Here is a 21846-nt window from a genome sequence, read left to right as displayed (position 1 = left end):
GGGCCTGAACTCTGGGCCTGGGCGCTGTCCCTCAGCTCTTCAGCTCAAGGCTAGTGCTCTACCACTTGAGCCACAGCACCACTTCCGGCTTTTTTCTTTTTGCTTATGTGGTGCTGAGGAATCGAACTCAGGGCCTCATGCATGCAAGGCAAACGCTCTACCACTGAGCCACCTCCCCAGCCCAAATGCCATGTTTTTATACCATATGTTTCATAAATAAATTTTAGTAACTGTTTCTGGTTAACAATATTAAGGTAAATATTTCATTGAGAACATGTCCATCTTTGTTGTATGGCAATTGTATAATTTTATACATTTTTTTTTTCCAGTTTGACTTATTTTATTGTGGTTTATTTAAATACATTCTATTTAGTATTTGTTAAATCACATTCTAAGTTATTTATTATTATTTAAAATCCCCTTGGGATTTTAAAAGAAGATCAAGGGCAATTTATAGGCCAAGACACAGGGCTACTACACAGGCACAGAGCTAAAAATCTAAGTGATGAAAGACAGAAAAATATAACAACACTAGGCTTGGTAATTTTATACATTTAAAATATTAAGCTGATTAATAAAAGGTATTCTTACTATTAGAACCAGTTCCAAGTCAAAGTGATTTGGCATTTTTCTCCAATAAATATAAAGTATGTTGTAGGTAATCAATAACAAATTTGAATGGTTAGGGCTGAAGGTATAGCTCAGTGGTAAATTGTTTGACTAGCATATACAGGACCCTGAACTTGATCCTTAGCACCACAAAAATTCCAATAATATGTTTAGAATGTTTTGTTTAAATTCTATGTACCATGATGTTTTTGTGTATGACTGTGTTCCTCTGTGCTTTCAGTTTTGAAAACGAAGGAGCTATAATGCATAAGCTAACATATACAAGGAGCTCAAGAAAGTTACCCCTCCCAAAGCTTTATAACCAATCACTAAATGGGCAAAGGAGCTACAGCTTCATTCCCAGCTTTTGATGATTAATTGGACATAGGACTCTCACAGACTTTCCTGCCTTGCTTTGAATCACAATCCTCAGATCTCAGCCTTCTGCCATTTTCCTTCCTTCCTTCCTTCCTTCCTTCCTTCCTTCCTTCCTTCCTTCCTTCCTTCCTCTTTCTCTCTCTCCTTTCTTTCTTTCCTTTCTTTCTTTTCTTTCTTTCTTTCTTTCTTTCTTTCTTTCTTTCTTTCTTTCTTTCTTTCTTTCTTTCTTTCTTTCTTTCTTTCTTTCTTTCTTTGTTTCTTTCCTTCCTTCCTTTCTTTCTTTCTTTCTTTCTTTCTTTCTTTCTTTCTTTCTTTCTTTCTTTCTTTCTCTCCTCTCTCTCTCCCTCCCCCCTTTCTCTCTTTGTAGGTCGTGGGGCCTGAACTCTGGGCCTGGGCGCTGTCTCTCTGCTCTCAGCTCAAGGCTAGCACTCTACCACTTGAGCCATAGCGCACTTCCGGCTTTTTCTGCTTATGTGGTGCTGAGGAATGGAACCCAGGGCCTCAAGCATGCAAGGCAAGTGCTCTACCACTGAGCCACCTCCCCAGCCCTGCCATTTTCCTTTTCAACAAAGGTAAATTCTGGGTGTATGATTTATGTATTATTCAATATTTACCCTTAAACTATTGGATCAAAGGTGGATGTTTGGCATGGTATACCAGAATCTTAAGTATCTAATCCTTATCTAAACTCAATTCTTATCTAAGTCCAACTTCATTTGAAATTCCCTATGTTGAACATTTAGCTAAAGGAATTATGCAAAAATTTGTTTCCATAAATATACCATGCTCTAATGTCCTATATTTTGGTATCTTTTTTTGGAAAATTCTCACTACCATGTTCTGTTTATCTGCCTAGAAAAATCTTTGTCATCTTTCATATCTCAGATCAATTTTGGATCTTTCTGTAAAAACTTCCCTGCCTATTCTATGACTCCATTGAACTTTATACACACTTCCATCATATCCTTATGATAGTGCATTGTGATTAATGACATAAGTATTCCCCACTAAAACTCAAATCCAAGGGTAGGGATAATCACTTTACTACTTTGCATGTTCAATAATTAGTATAGCTCAATATTAGCACAAGTTTAATAAATACTAGATGAGTGAGTGAATTAATTGGCTGTGGAATTTACTTAATAACTATTGATGATATTTACCTGAATCATGGATGTCACCTTGTCTCTTTCTGTTTTCTTCATCCAAATTAACATGTCTTTCCTGTATATGCCATAAGGAATACATAAACAGTGAGACAAAAATCCCCCTAAAGAAGCTTTCAATTATTTGAATGATCACTCTTTTTCACATTAAAAAATATAGAAATTCAAAACCTTAAAAAGACTGCTCATAATATTCATTGTTTCATGTGGCTTATATCACATATATTATTATATTATTGGGAGAATGTACCAATCTCTGTGGAAGACAATCATCTGAACAGCTAAAAAGAATATGTGTGCTGTTAAACAAAGCTAACCATAGGCGAAACATTTTTTAAAGAGATGGGAAGCAGAGATCAGGCTTCCTGCATACAAAGAATGTGTGTTTTTCACTTGGCAAAGAACCATTTTTTAGGTAATGACATAGGGAGACAGATTCAGGAAAATAGACTTAACTTCTTTATATGTCTAACAGGTGAACAAAAGCCATTAGTAGTACATTTCCTGATAACTGATGGAATGGGAGAAACAAGTTGGAAAATTAGATCACCTTGTATTGCAATGAGTGTTCATGTTATTTTTCAAATTAAACATGGTATTTGTGTCATTTCATAGATTCATGTTGTCCAATATATTTCAAATCTTCTTTTAAAAATTGATGGTTTAAGTTTGTTTATTGACTTTTTTGGGTAATGTATATACAGAATTAAGTTTAACATCTATTTTATTCCAGGGGATACCTTTTTTCTAGCTTTGTAGTGAGCCTAGTAAAAATAAATCAATTCTTGATATATACCTACTAAACTATCTCAAAGTACTTAAGTATCTTGAAGTACTGAACATACTGATTATGGATACTAAGGTAGTAGCACAGTACACATGGAAAATGATTCATAAATGGTTGTTCATACATTTACTATGAACACCAATACATATTGTATGATGCTTATTACAATATAACTTAATATAGCTGATACATGACATTTTAGCCATTACACATTGTGTCTGTCACTATGCATTAAAAATAAGATATAGCAAATGATGTCACTTTCTAACCTTCATTACGTAAAAGTCATTTGGGAAGACCTTAGCAAGTTTCCTCCTTGATAATGTGTCTCTTAAACTATGCCAATTTTTAGAGCCACCCAAGCAGTTAGTATAGTGCTAACAGAACCAAGATGCTATGTGGTTTTGATTTCTATAACAACAGATTGGTACAACAGAGGCAATGTATGCTGGACTAGAGGCTGCACTCTGAACATCTGATTTTAACTTTCCAACATTAGAATGCTGATATTGGAGATAAAGGACACCAGGTGAGACAATAGGGCTGTCTCTGCACATTATCAGCATTGGATGAGACATGATTCATGCTTCTCTAAGGCATGAACGTGTACTTCAAAGTTCTTGTAAGGCCACCAGTTAGGAAGGCTATACTGTGAGGGCTATTGAGTGTATGTGTTGGAGTGACTCATGTTCCTTCAGGTGATTAGTATTAAGAGTCAAGGCAAATATAATGTTCAAATTTCAAACATGTCCAACCAATTTTTAATATCGTTACCATTTTTCTTTGTCCAGCTCACAAATTGCCACTGGTATTATCCATATTTTCAAGTCTCACAACACTAATGTAAGTGGCAGCCCTGTCAGTAGACTGATGACTATTAGTAAAGTTTACATTTTAAATTTTTAGAAAATCTTACTATAGGATGGTTAATTTTAGAAAATAAGATGATTGTAAATTGTCATTTGGATGATTTCTTTATACCAGTCTCGAGCAGAGTTTCAGAGTTTTGTTCATATCTAGAATAAAAGAAATATTATTTACCATTTGTTTTGAAATATGTGGTAGAGGTTCTCTAGGCATGTGCATCATTGGAGTTGTGATTTCTGGGGGGAAAAGGAAAAATAAGAGAAAATAACACAGTTCTTTCTGGACTTTCATAGTTAAGGATGTATTTTTTATCTAAGGTGGTAGCTTCAAGGGTAAGATGATTCAATAGTTCTTTTGAGTTCTTCTATCTATAAACTTCCACTGGCATCACAACAGCTCAAGGATAAACCTCCCTAATCTCTATCTTCCTTTGCTAGTTTATGTTCTTCTTACTCCCTACCCCCTACCAGATTGAGCTGAGAATTTTTTTAGGGGGGGGGTCCGGTCGTGGGGCCTGAACTCTGAGCCTGGGTACTATCCCTCAGCTCTTCAGCTCAAGGCTAGCGCTCTACCACTTGAGCCACAGCGCCACTTCCAGCATTTTTCTTTTTGCTTATGTGGTGCTGAGGAATTGAACCCAGGGCCTCATGCATGCAAGGCAAGCGCTCTACCACTGAGCCACCTTCCCAGCCCTGAGCTGAGAATTTTTAAGTGAAGGAATGATAAATTCAAGGCTCTTTCTGGAAGATTACCTTTGGGTAGGTTTAAAGGAAGAAGAGATTGGAAATAATGTATTTCAGGAGTTAAGAGCAGGATTGGTAGAAATGGAAAGGAAGGTTCTGAGAGAGTTGAAGGAGTAGATTAAAATGTGGAAAGTTTGGGATGTAAAATATGAGCAGTAAAGTCATGGGTCAGGTTTTGTGACTAGGAAAAATGTCAAAGAGAAACAAAGAAGGATTGGGTTGACTGCAAAATGATATAATTGGTTTTGTGCATATCAGATTTGAGGGATTTTATGGATATTTCAGTGCCAAATTTCCTAGTTTTTTTCCCCTAAGTATGTATGTGTGTGGGTATGTGTGGGGGTGTGATACATATAGGAAAAGGATGACAGTGAAAGGTGGAGTCCTTCTTGCGAAGAATTCTTAGAATTGGAATTCCCAAATCACAGCATTGTATACTTTCTCACACTTTACAAACACTAAGGGGTCTATTCATCCAGCTATTACTCAAAATGTAAGATAATACTACTTATAATTATGAATATTTTTAAATTTCCAGAAGCAAAATAAGCACAGACTTTATGATTAGGAAGAAAAGGTCAATATAAAAACTGTAAGAGCCAGGCACCAATGGCTCACGCCTATAATCCTAGCTACTCAGGAGGCTGAGATCTGAGGATTAAGATTGAAAGCCAGTTTGGGCAGGAAAGTCTGTGATAAACCAATAAACCAATAGAAAACCAGAAGTGGTGCTGTGGCTCAAGCCGTGGAGCACTCGCCTTGAGCCGAAGAGTGCAGGGGCAACGCCCAAGCCCAGAGTTCAAGCCTGATGCCGACAAAAAGAAAGAAAGAAAGAAAGAAAGAAAGAAAGAAAGAAAGAAAGAAAGAAAGAAAGAAAGAAAGAAAGAAAGAAAGAAAGAAAGAAAGAAAGAAAGAAAGAAAGAAAGAAAGAAAATGGTCATTTAACTTATCAGTTAACTGAAAAATAACAGAATAGTTCATTTTCTTACCTCTAGTAGTTAATCGATATGGTCTTTCAAATTCTCTATTGGCCTGTATAGAGTCACATTAATAAAACACATTCATTAGTAATTAAAGTTCTAAAAAAAACTTCTGCTTATTCTAGAGCAGTCAACTTAATACAGTACTCTCCCTTAATCCCTACTTCTAAGCTCTGCTTTCAATGCTAATGAATATTACCACCCTTCTGGGATGTTCTCATGGGTGTCTAACCTAACTACTTCAAAATGAAGCCCATATATATACCTAGATATCTCATCTTCCCAAATTTATTTCTTCTCTTACATTCCATATTTTGGTTAAAGGTATGTTAATCTATTTAGTACCCGATGTAAAAAAAAAAAAAAACCTTAGACTTGATCCATTTATTTCAGAGAAGGCCAATCCAATCAAATCTAATGTTTATTGAGCTCAGTGACTGGAACTGAAATAAGGTATATAATTGCTGACTGTAAGAGGCTTATCTCCTGCTGCAACAGACAAATATGATGCAGTACAATGAATTCTGAGATAGAGGCCAGCTTGAGAACTATGGGTAGTACAGAAAAAAGAAAATTCACAAAGGAAAACCTATACACAAATGAATATCACCATTGTCAGGCCCATTAGCATCCTTCTATTGTAGATCCACAAATCTATCAAGTACTGATGGAGTGTAACTCTGATATATCTTGAATCCTTAGCCTCTTCTCCATCTCTTCATTACAACTGCCTTCGTTTAGGCTCTTACCTTATCTTGAAGTGCTAGTGATTAAACCTAGGGTCTTTTCCATGCCAGGAAAGTGCTTGACCACTTAGTCTCTGGTCCATCACAGTTTTATGTGAACTATTCCAACAAACTTGAGACTGCCTTTCCTCTAATCTCTTTTCTCGATCATCTGTTTTATACACTGCAAGTAGATTCTCTTTTCAGATCTCCAATCATTCTCTTTTCACATCTTGTTTATTGCAGCATTATTTACCATAGCTAAGATATGGAACCAACCCAGATGCCCCTCAGTAGATGAATGGATCAAGAAAATGTGGTATATATACACAATGGAATTCTATGCCTCCATCAGAAAGAGTGACATTGTCCCATTTGTTAGGAAATGGAAAGACTTGGAAAAAATTGTATTAAATGAAGTAAGCCAAGCCCAAAGAAACATAGGTCCCATGGTTTCCCTTACTTGCAATATCTAGTATATGTATGAGTCAAGCTGAAAAGGTCAGATAATGTGATGTCAGGAAAATGAACCCTTAGATGTGTATTCAAATGTTTTTTTTCTATCATGTGATTGTTTCTAACACATTTATAAGATGATTTCTTTGTTGCTTTGTATGTCCCTCCCCCACGGTATAACCCCTGCTTTCACTGTATTTGATGTCGGTATAATTTGTGGAGGGGAAGGGGAAAAACAAATCTTTTAAATAGGGACACAGGTGGACTCATTGCAACAATGAGATGTACACGTCGTTATGTCAAAAACGAACTTTACAACTTTGGTGCGGGGGGAGGGGCAGGGGGAGGGGGTGGGTATTGGGGGGGACTGGGTAGAGGATGGGAAGGGATGGGAAGGGGAAACAAAGGAGGAGGCTACAATGCTTGATAAGAAATGTACTCATTATCCTGCCCATGTAATTGTAACCCCTCTGTACAGTATTTTCACAATTTAAAAAAAAAACCTTCAATGGCTTCCTAATATTGATAAAATCAATTTATACATTAGCAACATATATAGGATCTGGCTTTAGCAACGTACCTTTTTAGTCTCATCTCTACTGGCCATGCTGACTCACACCTCCAAGATTTTAATTACATTTTCAATTTAGCCGTAATATTGCTTCATTATATCCTCACATCTATTGACCTGGAAACTTCCCACTTACGTTTTCAAAGCTTAAATCAATTAAGCCTTCAATAAATCCTTTTCAATCTCTCTTGGTAGGACTATTCTCTAAATCTCCTCAGTTCCCATTGCATTTTGTACAAACTGAACCTCACCTCTCATTTTATTGTAAAGACTTGTTTATGTGTGTTTGACCCTAGATGGGAACTATGTTTGTGTCATCTATGTATCCTACATCACCCACCTTTCCCCTTTTCTTTTTAACATAGCAGAAGACCTAGTCTACAGTAGATTTTTCAATAAGTGTTGGTTATTATCCTCATCATTCCCATATTGAAGTTTGTTTCAACTAACCTTATGGTATATTGAGCTTGAAGCTGATCTAGCACCTCCTTTGCCATGGAGAAGGCTACAACCTTAATGTAGGCTCTTTATCTCCAGTCAGTACCAAGCCAGTGAAAGGGGATATGGATAGAGATAAAGGCTATCTGGTTAAGTTAATGACCAATACAAAACAATTGAAACATAAGGTTCTACCTGTAGTTCTCTTGTATTAGTCTGTGAAATGTGGTGTGGTGGTGGCAAGAAGGCTGGTGATCTTTTAAAAGCATTCTTGGTGTTACATTTAGACTGTGGAACGGATCCTGAAAGCAAATCAAAGGGAAATGATACAATTTTAAAACAACTTTTAGACATAATTAAAGTACAATAAACTCTCAATATTCAAAATATAAATCTTGTTTAGTTTTGACACATGTGGAAGCTCATGAAACCATCACCACACAATTAAGATGACAAATTTTCCTATCACTCTCAAAGTTGTTCTTGCTACTTCTTATAGTTTACCCCTCTCCCACAGAAAACCACTGATCCTGCTGTCTAAAGTTACTTCCCACTTCCAGAATGTTTATATAAATGGAAGAAAATAGTATGCACCCTTTTTTTGGACTGGCTTCTTTCACTAAGAATTATTTTGAGATTTACTGATATTGGTGTCTGTATTAAAATTTCTTTTTTATTCCTAAGAACTATGTCAGGTATGTACCACAGTTTATCCACTTACCAATTGAAGGGTATTCTCATTATTTCAAAATTTGTGTGGTTATAAATGATGCTGTGATGAACACTGGCATACAAATTTGTATATGGATATACATAGCTTTACTTTTTTTTTTTTTTTTTTTTTGCTGGCCGTGGGGCCTGAACTCTGGGCTTGGACACTGTCCCTCCATTCTTCAGCTCAAGGCTAGTGCTCTACCACTTGAGCCACAATGCCACTTCCGGCTTTTTCTGCTTATGTGGTGCTGGGGAATCAAACCCAGGGCCTCATGCATGCAAGGCAAGTGCTCTACCACTGAGCCACCTTCCCAGCCCCTAACTTTCAGTTTTTCATGTGCTTATTTGCCATCTGTATGTCTTCTACAGTAAAATGCTCATGCTTTCCCCCCATTTTTATTAGATTGTTCTCTGATATATATTGTATGTTTTCTGTTCTGTATCATTTTACAATGAGCATGTCTTCAAGATCTCAAGAACCATATTGCCTGTGCTTGTTTTTAGTGCTTGGCAATGTGCAATAGCCATAATACCACAGGGCTATTGTCTCAATATTTCATATAATGTTCTCCCTTTTGATTCCTTATGTATGAAGACCTAGTCTTTGTATGCACATACTGTTTGGGGCTAGGGCTAGGGGTGGGGAGCTTAGAATTTGTAACATGAGGAATACCATAACAAATTCTTTCTTTTTTTTTGGGTCCGGTCGTGGGGCCTGAACTCTGGGCCTGGATGCTGTCCCTCAGCTCTTCAGCTCAAGGCTAGCGCTCTACTACTTGAGCCACAGCGCCACTTCTGGCTTTTTTCTTTTTGCTTATGTGGTGCTGAGGAATCGAACCCAGGGCCTCATGCATGCAAGGCAAGTGCTCTACCACTGAGCCACCTCCCCAGCCCTACCATAACAAATTCTAAGGTAATATTTAGCACCTGTCATAACAAAAGAGGATGATGCAGTAAGATAGCATGTCTGGTGAGGTGTGCATTGTTAGAATTTTCATCAAGATCTTGCTTATTGTGTAGCAATAAGGAACACTCAACTCAGAGAATTATCCCACTATGTTCTGGTTCACAGAAGCTCATGGGTTGAAAACACTTGGTCCCTCACTAATGGCACTATTGGAAGGTGGTGGAAACGTCAGTGCATGGAAATGAGTCAGAGGAAGTATGATCACTGGGGGCATGTCAGTGAAAAGTATATGCGGCTCTGGGCCCTTTCCTCTCGTTTTGCTTCCTGGCTGTTATGACTTAGTTTCTTTGTCCACACATTCCTGCCGTGATGTACTTTATCCCCACAGGCTCAAAACAATGGGCCAAACTGCACTACAATCTCTGAAACCACAGGAGAAAATGAATCATCTTTTAAGGCTATTTAGCTCAGGTATTTTGTCAGAGTAGCAGAAAGCTAACACATGTACGTGTACTGGAGATACATTTACTCATACCTAAGAGTTATTTTGCATAAGAAAGAAATGAGACAGAGGTGAACTTGCTAAAGAAATATTTGGAAAAAATTATATTAAGTGAAGTAAGCCAGGCCCAAAGAAACATAGGTCCCATGGTTTCCCTTATTTGCAATTACTAGTATATGTCTGAGACAAGTAGAAACAGTCACATAAGTTGATGTTAGGTGAAATGAACCCCCAAATAAGGATTCAAATGTTTTTTTCTTTCTTGCAATTGTTTCTAACACATTTATAAGATGATTTCTTTGTTGCTTTGTATGTCCCTCCCCCACAATATAACTGTATTTTATGTTGGTATACTTTGTGGAGGGGAAGGGAAAAAACAAATTGTTTAAATAGGGACGCAGGTGGAGCCATTGCAACAATGAGATGTACAAGTCATTATGTCAAAAAACGAACTTTACAACTTTTGCTGGGGGTGGTTAGGGGGTTGGGGAAGGGGGAAGCTGGGCAGGGCAGGGAGGCGAAGATGGGAAGGGATGGGAAGGGGAAACAAAGGAGGAGGCAACAATGGTTGATAAGAAATGTACTCATTACCTTGCCCATGTAATTGTAACTCCTCTGTATGGTATTTTCACAATATAAAAAATATTCATTTAGCAATGCAGAGGTAGTTGTGAGATAGAAGCATATGAGAGAAAGTCTAGAGAGCAAAGAAATCAGATTGGCACTGGGCACTGGTGGCTCAAGCCTGTAATCCTAGCTACTCAGGAGGCTGAGATCTAAGGATTAGGTTAGGATCAAATCCAGTATTTCTATAAATTTCTAATAGTTAATCATGACATGTTAATTACGTTTTGTTACTCGGTATCCTTGATAGGTCTTCTGGTCATTGGTGATGTAATTCTTAGTCTTTGAAGTGGAAGCTTAAAAGAAACACAAATATTTATTTTTAACAATAGAGATGACAAAATTATCCCAGATCATTTCTACTTATTATTTTATGCCAAATAAGAGGAGAATCGTGTATCAGTCTCTATATGGCACTGTGGGAGAAACTGGAAAGGATGGGTAAAAGGTTCCCATTGGAGATAATTTTGTACTCCAGGGGTATAGGGAAACATCTGCAGATATTCCTGATGGCCACAAATGGAAAAGAGTGATTCTGGCATCGGTAGAGGTCACAGATGGCATTAAACATCATAATACACACATGAAAACACACACATACACATGCACAGACACGCACATACACATACTATGCTTCCCATAAACAAAGGATTATGTGGCCATAAACTTCAATAGGACCAAGATCAAGAGAATTAGGGTAGAAAGATGTGATAAGAAGAAAAGACAATAAGACAATGACATTTGTAGTATTTTGTGTACTTTAAGCAATAATAATTCAGCTCTAGTAAGTAGAACTGTCTTTGAAGAGAGTAGATAAACTTTATCCTGCTCAATGAGGACATGGCTTTTTTCTGTAAAGGGTTAGACCAGTATATTGGTTGTATCAAAGATACTCGAGGCCAGAGGGGCAATGATCATTCTTAATTGCACTTCACAGCCTGGCAGAAGCAATTATATACAGAGACCACATTTGGAGAAAAGGCAATTACAGCTCCTATTTGGGTGTTTGCAGTCCTGGAAATGGAATCCAGGGCCTTGCGTATGTGAGACAAGTGCTCTACTACTAAGTCACATCCTGAGACCACACAGCTTGTTTTTAGCCATTTAAATAGATAAAAGGATTCCAAATGCGAATTGGGTTTTCACTGGGTTTGCATGTTCCACTGTATGCACAATTGTTCATAAGTAGCATAAGTCAATTTCATACATGAAATAGATGTCCTCTCTTCTGCCACCTCTATAATACTGTGAACTTAAGTCCATGCATATTTTTCTCTTGCAAAAGGATTTGAAGTGACCACAATGTCAGATCTCTACCTGAAACTTTTCAACTAGAAGCAGAAGGGAACGAAAGTGGGAGGCACCAGCCTCCTTGCTCCACTGAACTGAATCACAACCTTTTCTTCTGAACTCAGACTTCACTTTGGAAAGGTTTCATTCCTTCTCTATCATATTCTATTCATACTAGCTTCTCCTTTTCAGACTTTCTTTTGCACAAATTTTCTCACTTAAAAAGTCTCTTCTGGGCTGGGCACTGGTGGCTCACTCCTGTAATCCCAGCTACTCAGGAGTCTGAGATCTGAGGATCTCGGTTCAAAACCAGCCCGGGCAGGAAAGTCTGTGAGACTCTTATCTCTAATAAACCATGCAAAAACTGGCTGTGGCGCTGTGGCTCAAGTGGTAGAGTGCTCGCCTTGATCTGAAGAGCTGAGCGACAGTGCCCAGGCCCAGAGTTCAAGCCCCATGACCAACAAAACCACAGTCTCTTCTGGCTAGCCAATGAGGGCTCACACCCGTAATCCTAGCTATTCAGGAGGCTGAGATCTGAGGATCATGATTTGAAGCCAACCTACGCAGGAAAGTGTGAAATGCTTATGTCCAATTAATGACCGAAAAGCTAGAAGTGGAGCTGTGGCTCAATTGGTAGAGCACTAGCCTTGAGCACAAAAGCTCAGAGACAGCATTTAGGCCCTGAGTTTAAGCCCCAGGACTGGCATACACACACACACACACACACACACACACACACACACACACACACACACACACACACACACACACACACTCTTGAATATACACAAATCTCTTCTATTTCATTATAAAGTTTTTTTCTTTATTCCTTTTCTGTCTCATTTTTTACTCTCCCCATTTATTTTATTTTTCTATCTCTTCTGAACTATATTTACATTATTGCTCCCATCCTTTTAGATGGTGTTCTATTCTTATTATCTTTCAGTAGTTGTACAAATGAGCTGCCATTTAACAAAGTAGTTCATGAATACAATATATCTTGATCAATGTCATCACTTTCAACATTCTCACCCATATGTTCTGCTTGCATTTTTCAGTGACATTGACTGTTCCTTGATAAACACTCCACTTCTCTTTTCCTTCTCTCTCTCCCTCCACATTTTTATTATTGTTCCTCCTACTAGAATTATTTACCCTCTGTTGTATAGTCTTATAAACTTTGACTGTTCCTTGATAAACACCCTACTTCTCTTTTCCTTCTCTCTCTACCTCCACATTTATTCTATTATTATTCCTCCTACTAGAATTATTTACCTTCTATTGTATAGTCTTATAAATTTGTTTTTAAACTTTTCTCTTTTTTTGTCAGTCATGGGGCTTGATCTCTGGGCCCTGGCGCAGTCCCTGAGCTCTTCAGCTCAAGACTAGTACTCCACCACTTGAATCACAGCACCACTTCCAGCTTTTTCTGTTTAAGTGGTGCTGAGGAATTGCACCCAGAGCCTCATGCAGATCCAAGCAGTCTACCACTAAGCCACCTTCCCAGCCCCCTAAACCTTTCTATTTTTTGTCCTCTCACTTTTTCTTCCTTTTTATCTTTTATTAACTTCAGTATTGTCTTCTTAAATGTAAAACTTTCATCCTTCCCTGCACCTCTGCCTCCTCCCTTTCCTCTACACTTCATCCTCTCCCTCCACTCTTCTCATTCTTTTATTTTTTCCTTTTTTCTTTTTTAAAATTATTTTTTCATTGTCAAGGTGATGTACAGAGGGGTTTCAGTTATATAAGTAAGGTAATGAGTACATTTCTTGTCAACCTTGTTACCCCTTCCCTCAATTTTCTCATACTTTCCCTCCTCCCAATGCCCCCGCAAGTTGTACAGATCATTTCCAACATATTGTTTTGTATATATCACTGTTGCATTGGTTCCCCCTTGTCCTTTGTCTCACCAGTCTGTTGTTCCCCTTCCCTAACTCAAACAAACATATATAAAAATACCAGGGTACCAAAATCAAATACAGTAACAACTGAGGATATACCATAGGGGGAAGAACATACAAAGGAAATTTTAAAAAATCATATACTTCTTTAAAAACAACAACAACAAATAAAAACCTCTTGTGTCCATATCTTGGAGTTCATTTTGCTTAACATCATGTACATAGCTATTGAGCTATTCTCCTCTGCTAAGATTATTGTAGCTGTATACTAATTATTGCAAATAAGGGAAACCATGGGACCTATGTTTCTTTGGGTCTGGCTTACTTCACTTAATATGATTTTTTCCAAGTCTGTGTATATCACATTTTCATGACCCAATCATCTACTGAGGGGCATCTGGGTTCGTTCCATACCTAGCTACTGTGAATAATGCTGCCATGCACATAGTTGTGCTGGCAGCTTTAGTGTGGCCTTGTTTGTGGTCATTTGGGTAAGTGCCCAGAAGTGGGATTGCTGGGTCATATGGGAGCTCTATGAGTAGTCTTTTTAGCAACCTCCATACTGCTTTCCAGAGTGGTTGAACAAGTTTACACTCCCACCAACAGTGTAGTAGTGTTCCCTTTTGGCCATATCTCCTCTAGCATCTGTTATTAGACTTAAAGCTAGCACTCGACCACTTGAGACACAGAACCACTCTGGCTTTTTCTGAGCAGTTTATTGGAGATAAAAGTCTCATGGACTTTGCTGCCCGGGCTGGCTTCAAACTGTGATCCTCAGATCTCAGCCTCCTGAGTAGCTAGGATTACAGGTGTGAGCCACTTTTTACCTCTTTTAATTTTTGGCCTCTTCTCATCCCTCCAATTCTCTGTAGCTTGCTCCCACCATTTGCTTTTTCTTTGCCCAACTGCTTGCATGACATTTCCCCCCCCTCCTATCCTCATTCTAGCTATCCCTCTTTCTCTCTGCACCTCCATTCCTTTTTCCTTTTACCATTCTCCTTCCATTTTTTTTCCTTTCCTTCCTCCTTTACTCTCATATCATTGTCTCCTATTTCTTTTTGAAAATTTCTCCTCTAAATCAGGTTTAATTAGATATCAAAAAAGGATAAAGTCTGTCTGGCAATTTTGCACACTGAGTGTTACAGAGTGGCTCCTATTTAGCTCTTGCTTTTCCTTCTCTGTATCCTTGTAGCTGTGTCATTTTGTTCTTATTCTTCCACCCTCTGCCCAAATTTTGTTTTTAGTTTCTTTGTTTTCATTGTCTTCCATCTCTTATCCAGAGCTAATTATGAATGCTCACTTTTTCTTTTTCGCATTTATTCTCTCTTCTCCATTTTATTCTTTATTTCTTTTTGTAACATCTCTTCCTATTTTCTCATTTATTGCTTTTTGTTCTCACCTTTCCCCCCTATTTCTTGCTTTGTGTATTTTTAATGACTTTTGTTTTATATATCCACAACCCCTTTAATCTTTTTCTCACTAGCTTGTTCTCTCTATATTTTGTATACTATTTTCTTACTGGTTCATTATTTTTTCTATGTTTTTGTTACTTCTCTTTTTTCTCATTGTCTCAGTCCATTTTATGTAATTTTTCTTGCTGCGTCCTTTTTATTAAAATATTCATTCCTTTCTTTGTGTAGGTCCTGGGGCTTGAACTCAGGGCCTAGACGCTGCTCCTGAGCTTTTTTGCTCAAAGCTAGCACTCTATCATTTGAGCACACTTGTGGTGTTGGTTTTCTGGTGCTTAATTGGAGATCAGAGTGTCATGGACTTTTCTGCCTAGACTGGCTTCATACTGCAATCCTCAGATCTCAGCCTCTTGAGTTGTTAGGATTATAGGCATGAGGCACAGGCCCGCCCTCCCTCCCTCCCTCCCTCCCTCCCTCCCTCCCTCCCTCCCACCCTCCCTCCCTCCCACCCTTCCTTCCTTCCTTCCTTCCTTCCTTCCTTCCTTCCTTCCTTCCTTCCTTCCTTCCTTCCTTCCTTCCTTCCTTCCTTCCTTCCTTCCTTCCTTCCTTCCTGTTTTTGGATTGTTTTGTAATTTTCTTGCTGGCTTTTAGCAATAAGCCTCACTGTCTCCCTATGTCTCCTTCTTAACTGTTTATGTATGCTGTCTCCTCTTATTGGAGCCTTTTAAAACCCAATATATAGGCATTCTTTTCTACTAAGCCACTATATAAGAGGAATGAATTTGTTAGTACTATAATGTATATCACATGTACACGTAGAGAGGTATACAAGCTGTTTGCAATTAGTTCTATAAGTAGGAACTACCTTGCACAGTGCCTGGCACAGGTTGTATGAGCTCAAGGGCCTTGTGCCTTCATCAAGTAAGCTTAGAGTGGTTTTATAAGTACACTAATATTTAATATATAGATATGCATCTTCCACTTAGCTACATTGTCTTTTATTGTCTCTCTCTTACCTGGTTCATTTTGTCCTCCTTTCATTTCTGCTGTTGCTTGTCTTTTAGATTCTCTGCTTTGTGTCACTTTTAAGTAGTAAGCTTTCTTTTTCTGTTGAAATGCTAGTTTCTAAAATATTTAAAAATATTTAAAAGTATTGTTAATGTATTTAAATTATAAAATGCCTAATTGTCACTGGAAATGCAAAGCACATGTCCTAAATGTTATGTTGTATGAATGTGTGTGTGTGTGTGTGTGTGTGTGTGTGTGTGTGTGTGTGTGTGTGTGTGTGTGTGTGTGTGTGTGTGTGTGTGTGTGTGTGTGTGTGTGTGTGTGTGTGTGTTGCTAAGGACCAACCCCAGGGCTTCAAGCACTGACTTACATTCGTAGCAGAAGAAAATATATGATAATAACTTCAATTTTTTTTTTTTTGTCAGTCGTGAGGCTTGAACTCAAGGTGAGCACTGTCCCTGAGTTTCTTTTGCTCGACTAGCACTTTACCACATTGAGCCACAGCTTCACTTACAGTTTTTGAGTGGTTAACTGGAGATGAGTTTCACAGGACTTTCCCACCTGGTCTGGTTTCAAACCATGATCCTCAGATCTCAGCTTCCTGAGTAGCTAGGGTTACATGCTTGAGCCACCAGTGCCTGGCAATAACTTTAATTTTGTTACTTTCTGGAGATTGTTTATACTTCAGACCAGTCCTTGTAAAAATTTAAGCCAGACTGGGTCTTTCAATAATAATTATTGTTGTAGATTTAGGCTACTTTTGATAATTTACACTCTAAAAATACTAAATGTGACAAAAGCTGTAAAAGTTTACCTACCTTCTCATTCATTTCTTTTTGGAGTCTCCTCTGTTCTTCAAGTTTTGCTTCTCTTCTGATGTCTTCTCTAATCTTGTTCAACATGACCATTTCTTTAGTTTTCCATTCCTAAGGAGAATAATGCTACAGTGGTCATCATAGCTCTCTTTCATAAAACTTTTTTAAAATTAGAGTAAATCACTGGCCCAAAACAAACCAGTTCAATAATAAAGGAAAATCTTGTACTGGCTTTAATTTTTAACATTATTTAATTTAATTCAATAAGTTTATTAAAATATTATCTTTTGATTGTAATATTGGAAAATTATTCACAGGACATTTTTAATCTAGTCATTTACCCTAAATCTTACTAGTTTAGTGTATAATTCATACTTGAAAACTATTTTCTTTGTGACGTTCCTTGGACTTGATCTCAGGGCCTGGGTGCTGTTCCTGAGCTTTTGTACTCTACCACTTGAGCCACAGCTCCACTTCTGGAGTTTTGGTGGTTAATTGGAGATATGAGTCTCAGGGACTTTCCTGCCTGGGCTAACTCTGAACTGCAATCCTCAGATCTCAGCATTCTGAGTAGCTAGAACTATAGGCATGAGCCACTAGTGACTAGCTTTGAGAAATATTTTAATTCAGACAATACATCATTAAATTTACATTGGATTTTGAATGTGCTTCTTTTTCTGCCTGTTATGGGAACATGTTAGTGGAAGCAATGTAAGGCAACAGGAAATAAATTATTTTTCTATTTTACCTTATTCAAGAAAAAGTTTGCTTCAAAGATGGATTTAAAAGCATGCTAGACTGGGAGGAGTGGGTAGCTCATACCTGTAATCCTAGCTACTCAGGAGGCTGAGATCTGAGGATCATGGTTCAAATCCAGCCCCAGCAGGAAAGCCTGTGAGACACTTATCTCCAATTAACCACCAGAAAACTGGAAGTGGTGTGGTACAAAGTGGTAGAGTGCTACCCTTGAGCAAAAGAGCTCTGGGACAGCTCCCACGCCCTGAGTTCAAGCCTCATGACCAATCCTCCCTCCAAAAAACATACTAGCAGGAGGAATTTTTTTCTTTTACACTCAGAGCCTACACCATATGTAATCTGCTACTTTTTTGATTTTGTATTTACAGGTAAACAACTGCCTTGCCTGAATTAGGGAATGATAATGCAGAATTAATTTTTTTCACTAAATTTAAATTATAAAACTTTAAAGAGCAGATGAAGTATGACTGTAATATAAGGGCTACATAGCTCTTGCTATGTTTAATTGTTGGGATAAAATATAAACAATGACTTGTTCTTTAGAGCTGAAATATCTTTAGGTAATATAGTGAGACTCCTAAAAATTCTTATGAATAAATACACAATTTCCTTTTAATATTCAAAATCTGTCATCACCTCCTCAATTCGTTTAAGCAGTTCACGTTTGTTTCTTGGACAGTCTAGGTGAGCTTGATCTTTCCTCGTGTATAATATGCTCCTTCTTTCTGGTACTTCATTTATTTTGTCCAATTCTTTGTGAATCATATCCAAATATCTAGGAAGAGCAAAATTATATATGAAGGTAAATTGGAAATTTCCTTCAAGATGTCATTATATTTACATGGTTTATTTTTGTTATCTTTAAGTAGTTGTATAAAGGGTTTTCAATTCAACATTTCACTTTATAAGTATAATGCATCTTGATCACTGTCACTTCTTTTTATGTGTTTTGATATTCCCAAATCACCTACTTGCTTTCGTGGTTCACCTCCCCTAAACTATAGGCAATTGAAAGTTATTCATAGCTATCTAAGCTAGCCTGACCCACCACCAATTCACCAAAATGTACTAGTTTTCTTAGTCTCTGTTGTACAATTCTCTATTTTTGTGGCTGGGACAATGGCAATAGGTGTAACAGAGTGACTAAAAGCATTTCACACAGAAATTATTCTTAATTTTCCAAAGATGGGCCAAATCAACTGAAGATTGACCTTAAAAACCCAAGAAGGTTTGAATTTCCTTGAAATTAATTGGGTACAAGTCCCTTAATAATTTCTCATCCATGGAGAGGCCTGAAAATGATCAAACTAGGGCTCTGGTAGATGAATATTCACTCTGTCACACCGTGAGGTGAATACATGGATTATAAAGGGCAGGCAATGGGGAAGTGGCCTTAATTTCTGATAAAGGAAAAGAAAGAACTATAACTTATTCCTCATCTTCTGAAGGATAGGACTGACCTCTGAAGAGTAGTGTATGGTGGTAGCTGAAAGAACATAATTAGTAATGACTTATGCTTACGTTAGCCTTAGATAAAATCATAACTCTCTTACTTTGACCTTAAAGTAACTTCTTTAAATTTCATTTCGAAACACGTGCTACAGATGCCTTTTTTATTCTTCTCCTACTATGCACCAGATTTTCCCCAGATTAGTTATTTGTATTTTGGATTTCTTTTTCAAATGTCAGTTTGGCTTACCTCTTAGGCTCCAAGTGGCTCCCATTTCTCAGATGGAAACTATGCTCCCTAGCTTTGCTGCTATGGTTCCCAATCCCTGTACCTCTTGATTTACCTTCCTTATTCTCCATATTGAAGACTATAAAAAGCTTAAATTATGCCTAGTATTTTACTCATTTATGTTAAATAGTATTTTGTAATGTTTTGTAGATTTTGGGGGTTCTACAGTGTGTCTAAAAATGTGCATCAATTTTGAACATACCTGCGTCTTATTATCCCTTCTTGACTTGGAGTTGTTTGTTTGCCTTCTTCTAAAAGCCAGTCTTGGAAACGTGCTGCATCACAACTTTTGCAAATTCTCTTTTGTACACTTCTTCTATACAGTTTTTTATCAGTACTTTTCTGAAAGAACAAAAGTACTAAAGGTTTTTTTGTTTTGTTTTGTTTTGTTTTGTTTTTTTGCCAGTCCTGGGGCTTACACTCTGGGCCTGGACACTATCCCTGCATTTCATTTGCTCAAGGCTAGCACTCTATCACTTAGAGCCATAGCACCACTTCTGTTTTTCTGGTGATTAATTGGGAATAAGTGTCTCCCACAGTTTTCTTCTGCAGGTTGGCTTTGAACCGTGATCCTCAGATCTCAGCCTCCTGAGTAGCTAGAATTACAGGCATGAGCCACTGGTGACTGGCTAGTCACATATTTTTTTAAAAAAATGATTCCTCATAGTGATTTTATTTATTTTTTACCTTAATAAAAGGGCTAAAATATTTTAAGAAAATATTCTACATTGGACCAAACCTTACATAATTTTTCTTATATTTCCAAAACAAAACTTAAAACCTTTAACTTGTTCTATGATAAAATTTCATTAAAAATCTATTTTAAGCTAGTAAGATAATATCTGTGTGTATTCAGTTTTCTTAAGAAGCATACAAACTACAAAATGTAAAATCAAAATTATATTTACCAAGTTGTAACAATTATAAACTTTCCAGAGAAGAGAATAACAATATTCATTGTAGTAACTTTGGGACTAAGCCTAGTATATTTGATTATAATTTGAAGGTGATATTTCTATACAGTTGCTTTACCACCAGAAAACTGCTATATAAATTAATTCATTAATATGGTTCATGTCAGAGTAAAAAATTAACTATTACCACTCAGTATGTTATTAATGCCCTAGACTAATAATGATGTTTAACTGTCAAAAAATCAAAATGTATTCTGTTGTTATATTTTTATCGAGTAAGGTAAGAGAATTTACTTTTAGAGCAAGGGAAGGCCACTATAAATACATCTGGGGTAAAATAAATACACAGATAAACCAATGTGTATATTTGTGTATAGATATAAAATATATACAAAATCCTTTGGTAATTATTTTTTTTTACTATTAAAGAACAATGAGCAAATCAAAAAAAGTTTTTTTTTTGTTTTTGTTTTTGCCAGTCCTGGGGCTTAAACTCAGGGTAGAGGTGCTGTCCCTGAACTTCTTTGCTTAAGGCTAGCACTCTACCACTTGACCCACATCGCCACTTCTGGCTTTTTTGTGGTTAATGGGAGGGGGAGAGGAGTTGAGGAGGTGGGGAGGGAAAGGATAGTGGGGGGGGGAACAAAGGAGGGGTCACAATGCTTGATAGGAAATTTACTCATTACCTTACTCATGTAACTGTAACCCTTCTGTACAATATCTTTACAATAAAAAATTAATTAAAAAAAGAGTCCCACGGACTTTTCTGCCCAGGCTGGCTTCAAACCATGATCCTCAGATTTCAGCCTCCTGAATAGTTAGAATTACAGGAGTGAGCCCCAGAGCACCGCTCAATGAAAACTTTGCAAAGGGTAGGTGGGGGAAGGAGTTGGATAGATAGATAGGTAATCACTCACTTTCAATTTTTCTTCATTTGTTACATTGCTGATAGATCCCCTGGAAGAGGTAGGAGCTTGATTAGCTTCTTGATAATCATAGTGGTTAGGCTTCATGGCTACTGTCAGCCCCAGGGGGCCAACTGTAGCTGGTGTTGCTCCCTCCCTCTCTTCTGGCCACCTTTCAGCTTCAAGAGCTGATCAGATCTGTCAGGTACTTTAGCTACCAGGGTTTTATCCAAGCCAAGTGCGTAATAATGCAGGGTTCCAGTCTGTTGCACAGCTGTCCTTAACTGGCCACACCCTTTTCAGACCACACCCCCCAAGGTGGGCGTCACCCAGAGAGCCATGCCCTCAAAGGGCAAAGTTGTCCTAGACGTCATCCCTATAAAAGATGTCATCCACTACTGTCAGGTAGACTGCAGTAGGGAGGAAACAGGGACCTGTTTGCCTCCCTGAAGTACATGTGCTAGACTCAACACCTTCAAAGTGGAGGAAGAGCCTGGAGTTGGTGGCTCACACCGGTAATCCTAGCTACTCAGAAGGCTGAGATCTGAGGATTGCAGTTCCAAGCCAACTCAGGCAAGACAATCTGTGATGCTCTTGTTTGTTTGGTTTTTGTTGTGGGGCTTGAACTCGGGGCCTGGGAGCT

The 21846-nt window shown here is 37.8% G+C and overlaps 1 protein-coding gene across 1 annotated transcript in view; it reads right to left on the bottom strand.

Moving 5' to 3' along the window:
- LOC138839746 (fibrous sheath-interacting protein 2-like) overlaps positions 1 to 21365 on the bottom strand; it is a 47008-nt gene extending 25643 nt beyond the window's left edge. Inside the window, exons 1-10 of the mRNA XM_070039314.1 lie at positions 21216 to 21365; positions 19587 to 19726; positions 18283 to 18421; positions 16894 to 17001; positions 16084 to 16192; positions 10692 to 10763; positions 7916 to 8022; positions 5540 to 5582; positions 3982 to 4043; positions 2151 to 2211 (exon numbers count right to left, since the gene is read on the bottom strand). Of these exons, the coding sequence (XP_069895415.1) occupies positions 2151 to 2211; positions 3982 to 4043; positions 5540 to 5582; positions 7916 to 8022; positions 10692 to 10763; positions 16084 to 16192; positions 16894 to 17001; positions 18283 to 18421; positions 19587 to 19726; positions 21216 to 21311 (937 nt within the window). The 5' untranslated portion in view covers positions 21312 to 21365. The remainder of the gene's footprint in view (positions 1 to 2150; positions 2212 to 3981; positions 4044 to 5539; positions 5583 to 7915; positions 8023 to 10691; positions 10764 to 16083; positions 16193 to 16893; positions 17002 to 18282; positions 18422 to 19586; positions 19727 to 21215) is intronic.
- Between the last annotated feature and the right edge of the window lie 481 nt (positions 21366 to 21846).

Source organism: Dipodomys merriami, unplaced genomic scaffold (genome assembly GCF_024711535.1).
Source record: "Dipodomys merriami isolate MVZ:Mamm:240054 unplaced genomic scaffold, mDipMer1.0.p SCAF_3, whole genome shotgun sequence".
In the NCBI taxonomy this organism is placed as follows: Eukaryota; Metazoa; Chordata; class Mammalia; order Rodentia; family Heteromyidae; genus Dipodomys; species Dipodomys merriami.
The sequence above is the reverse complement of the archived record's forward strand: the minus strand, read 5'-3'. Positions and strand labels throughout refer to the sequence as shown.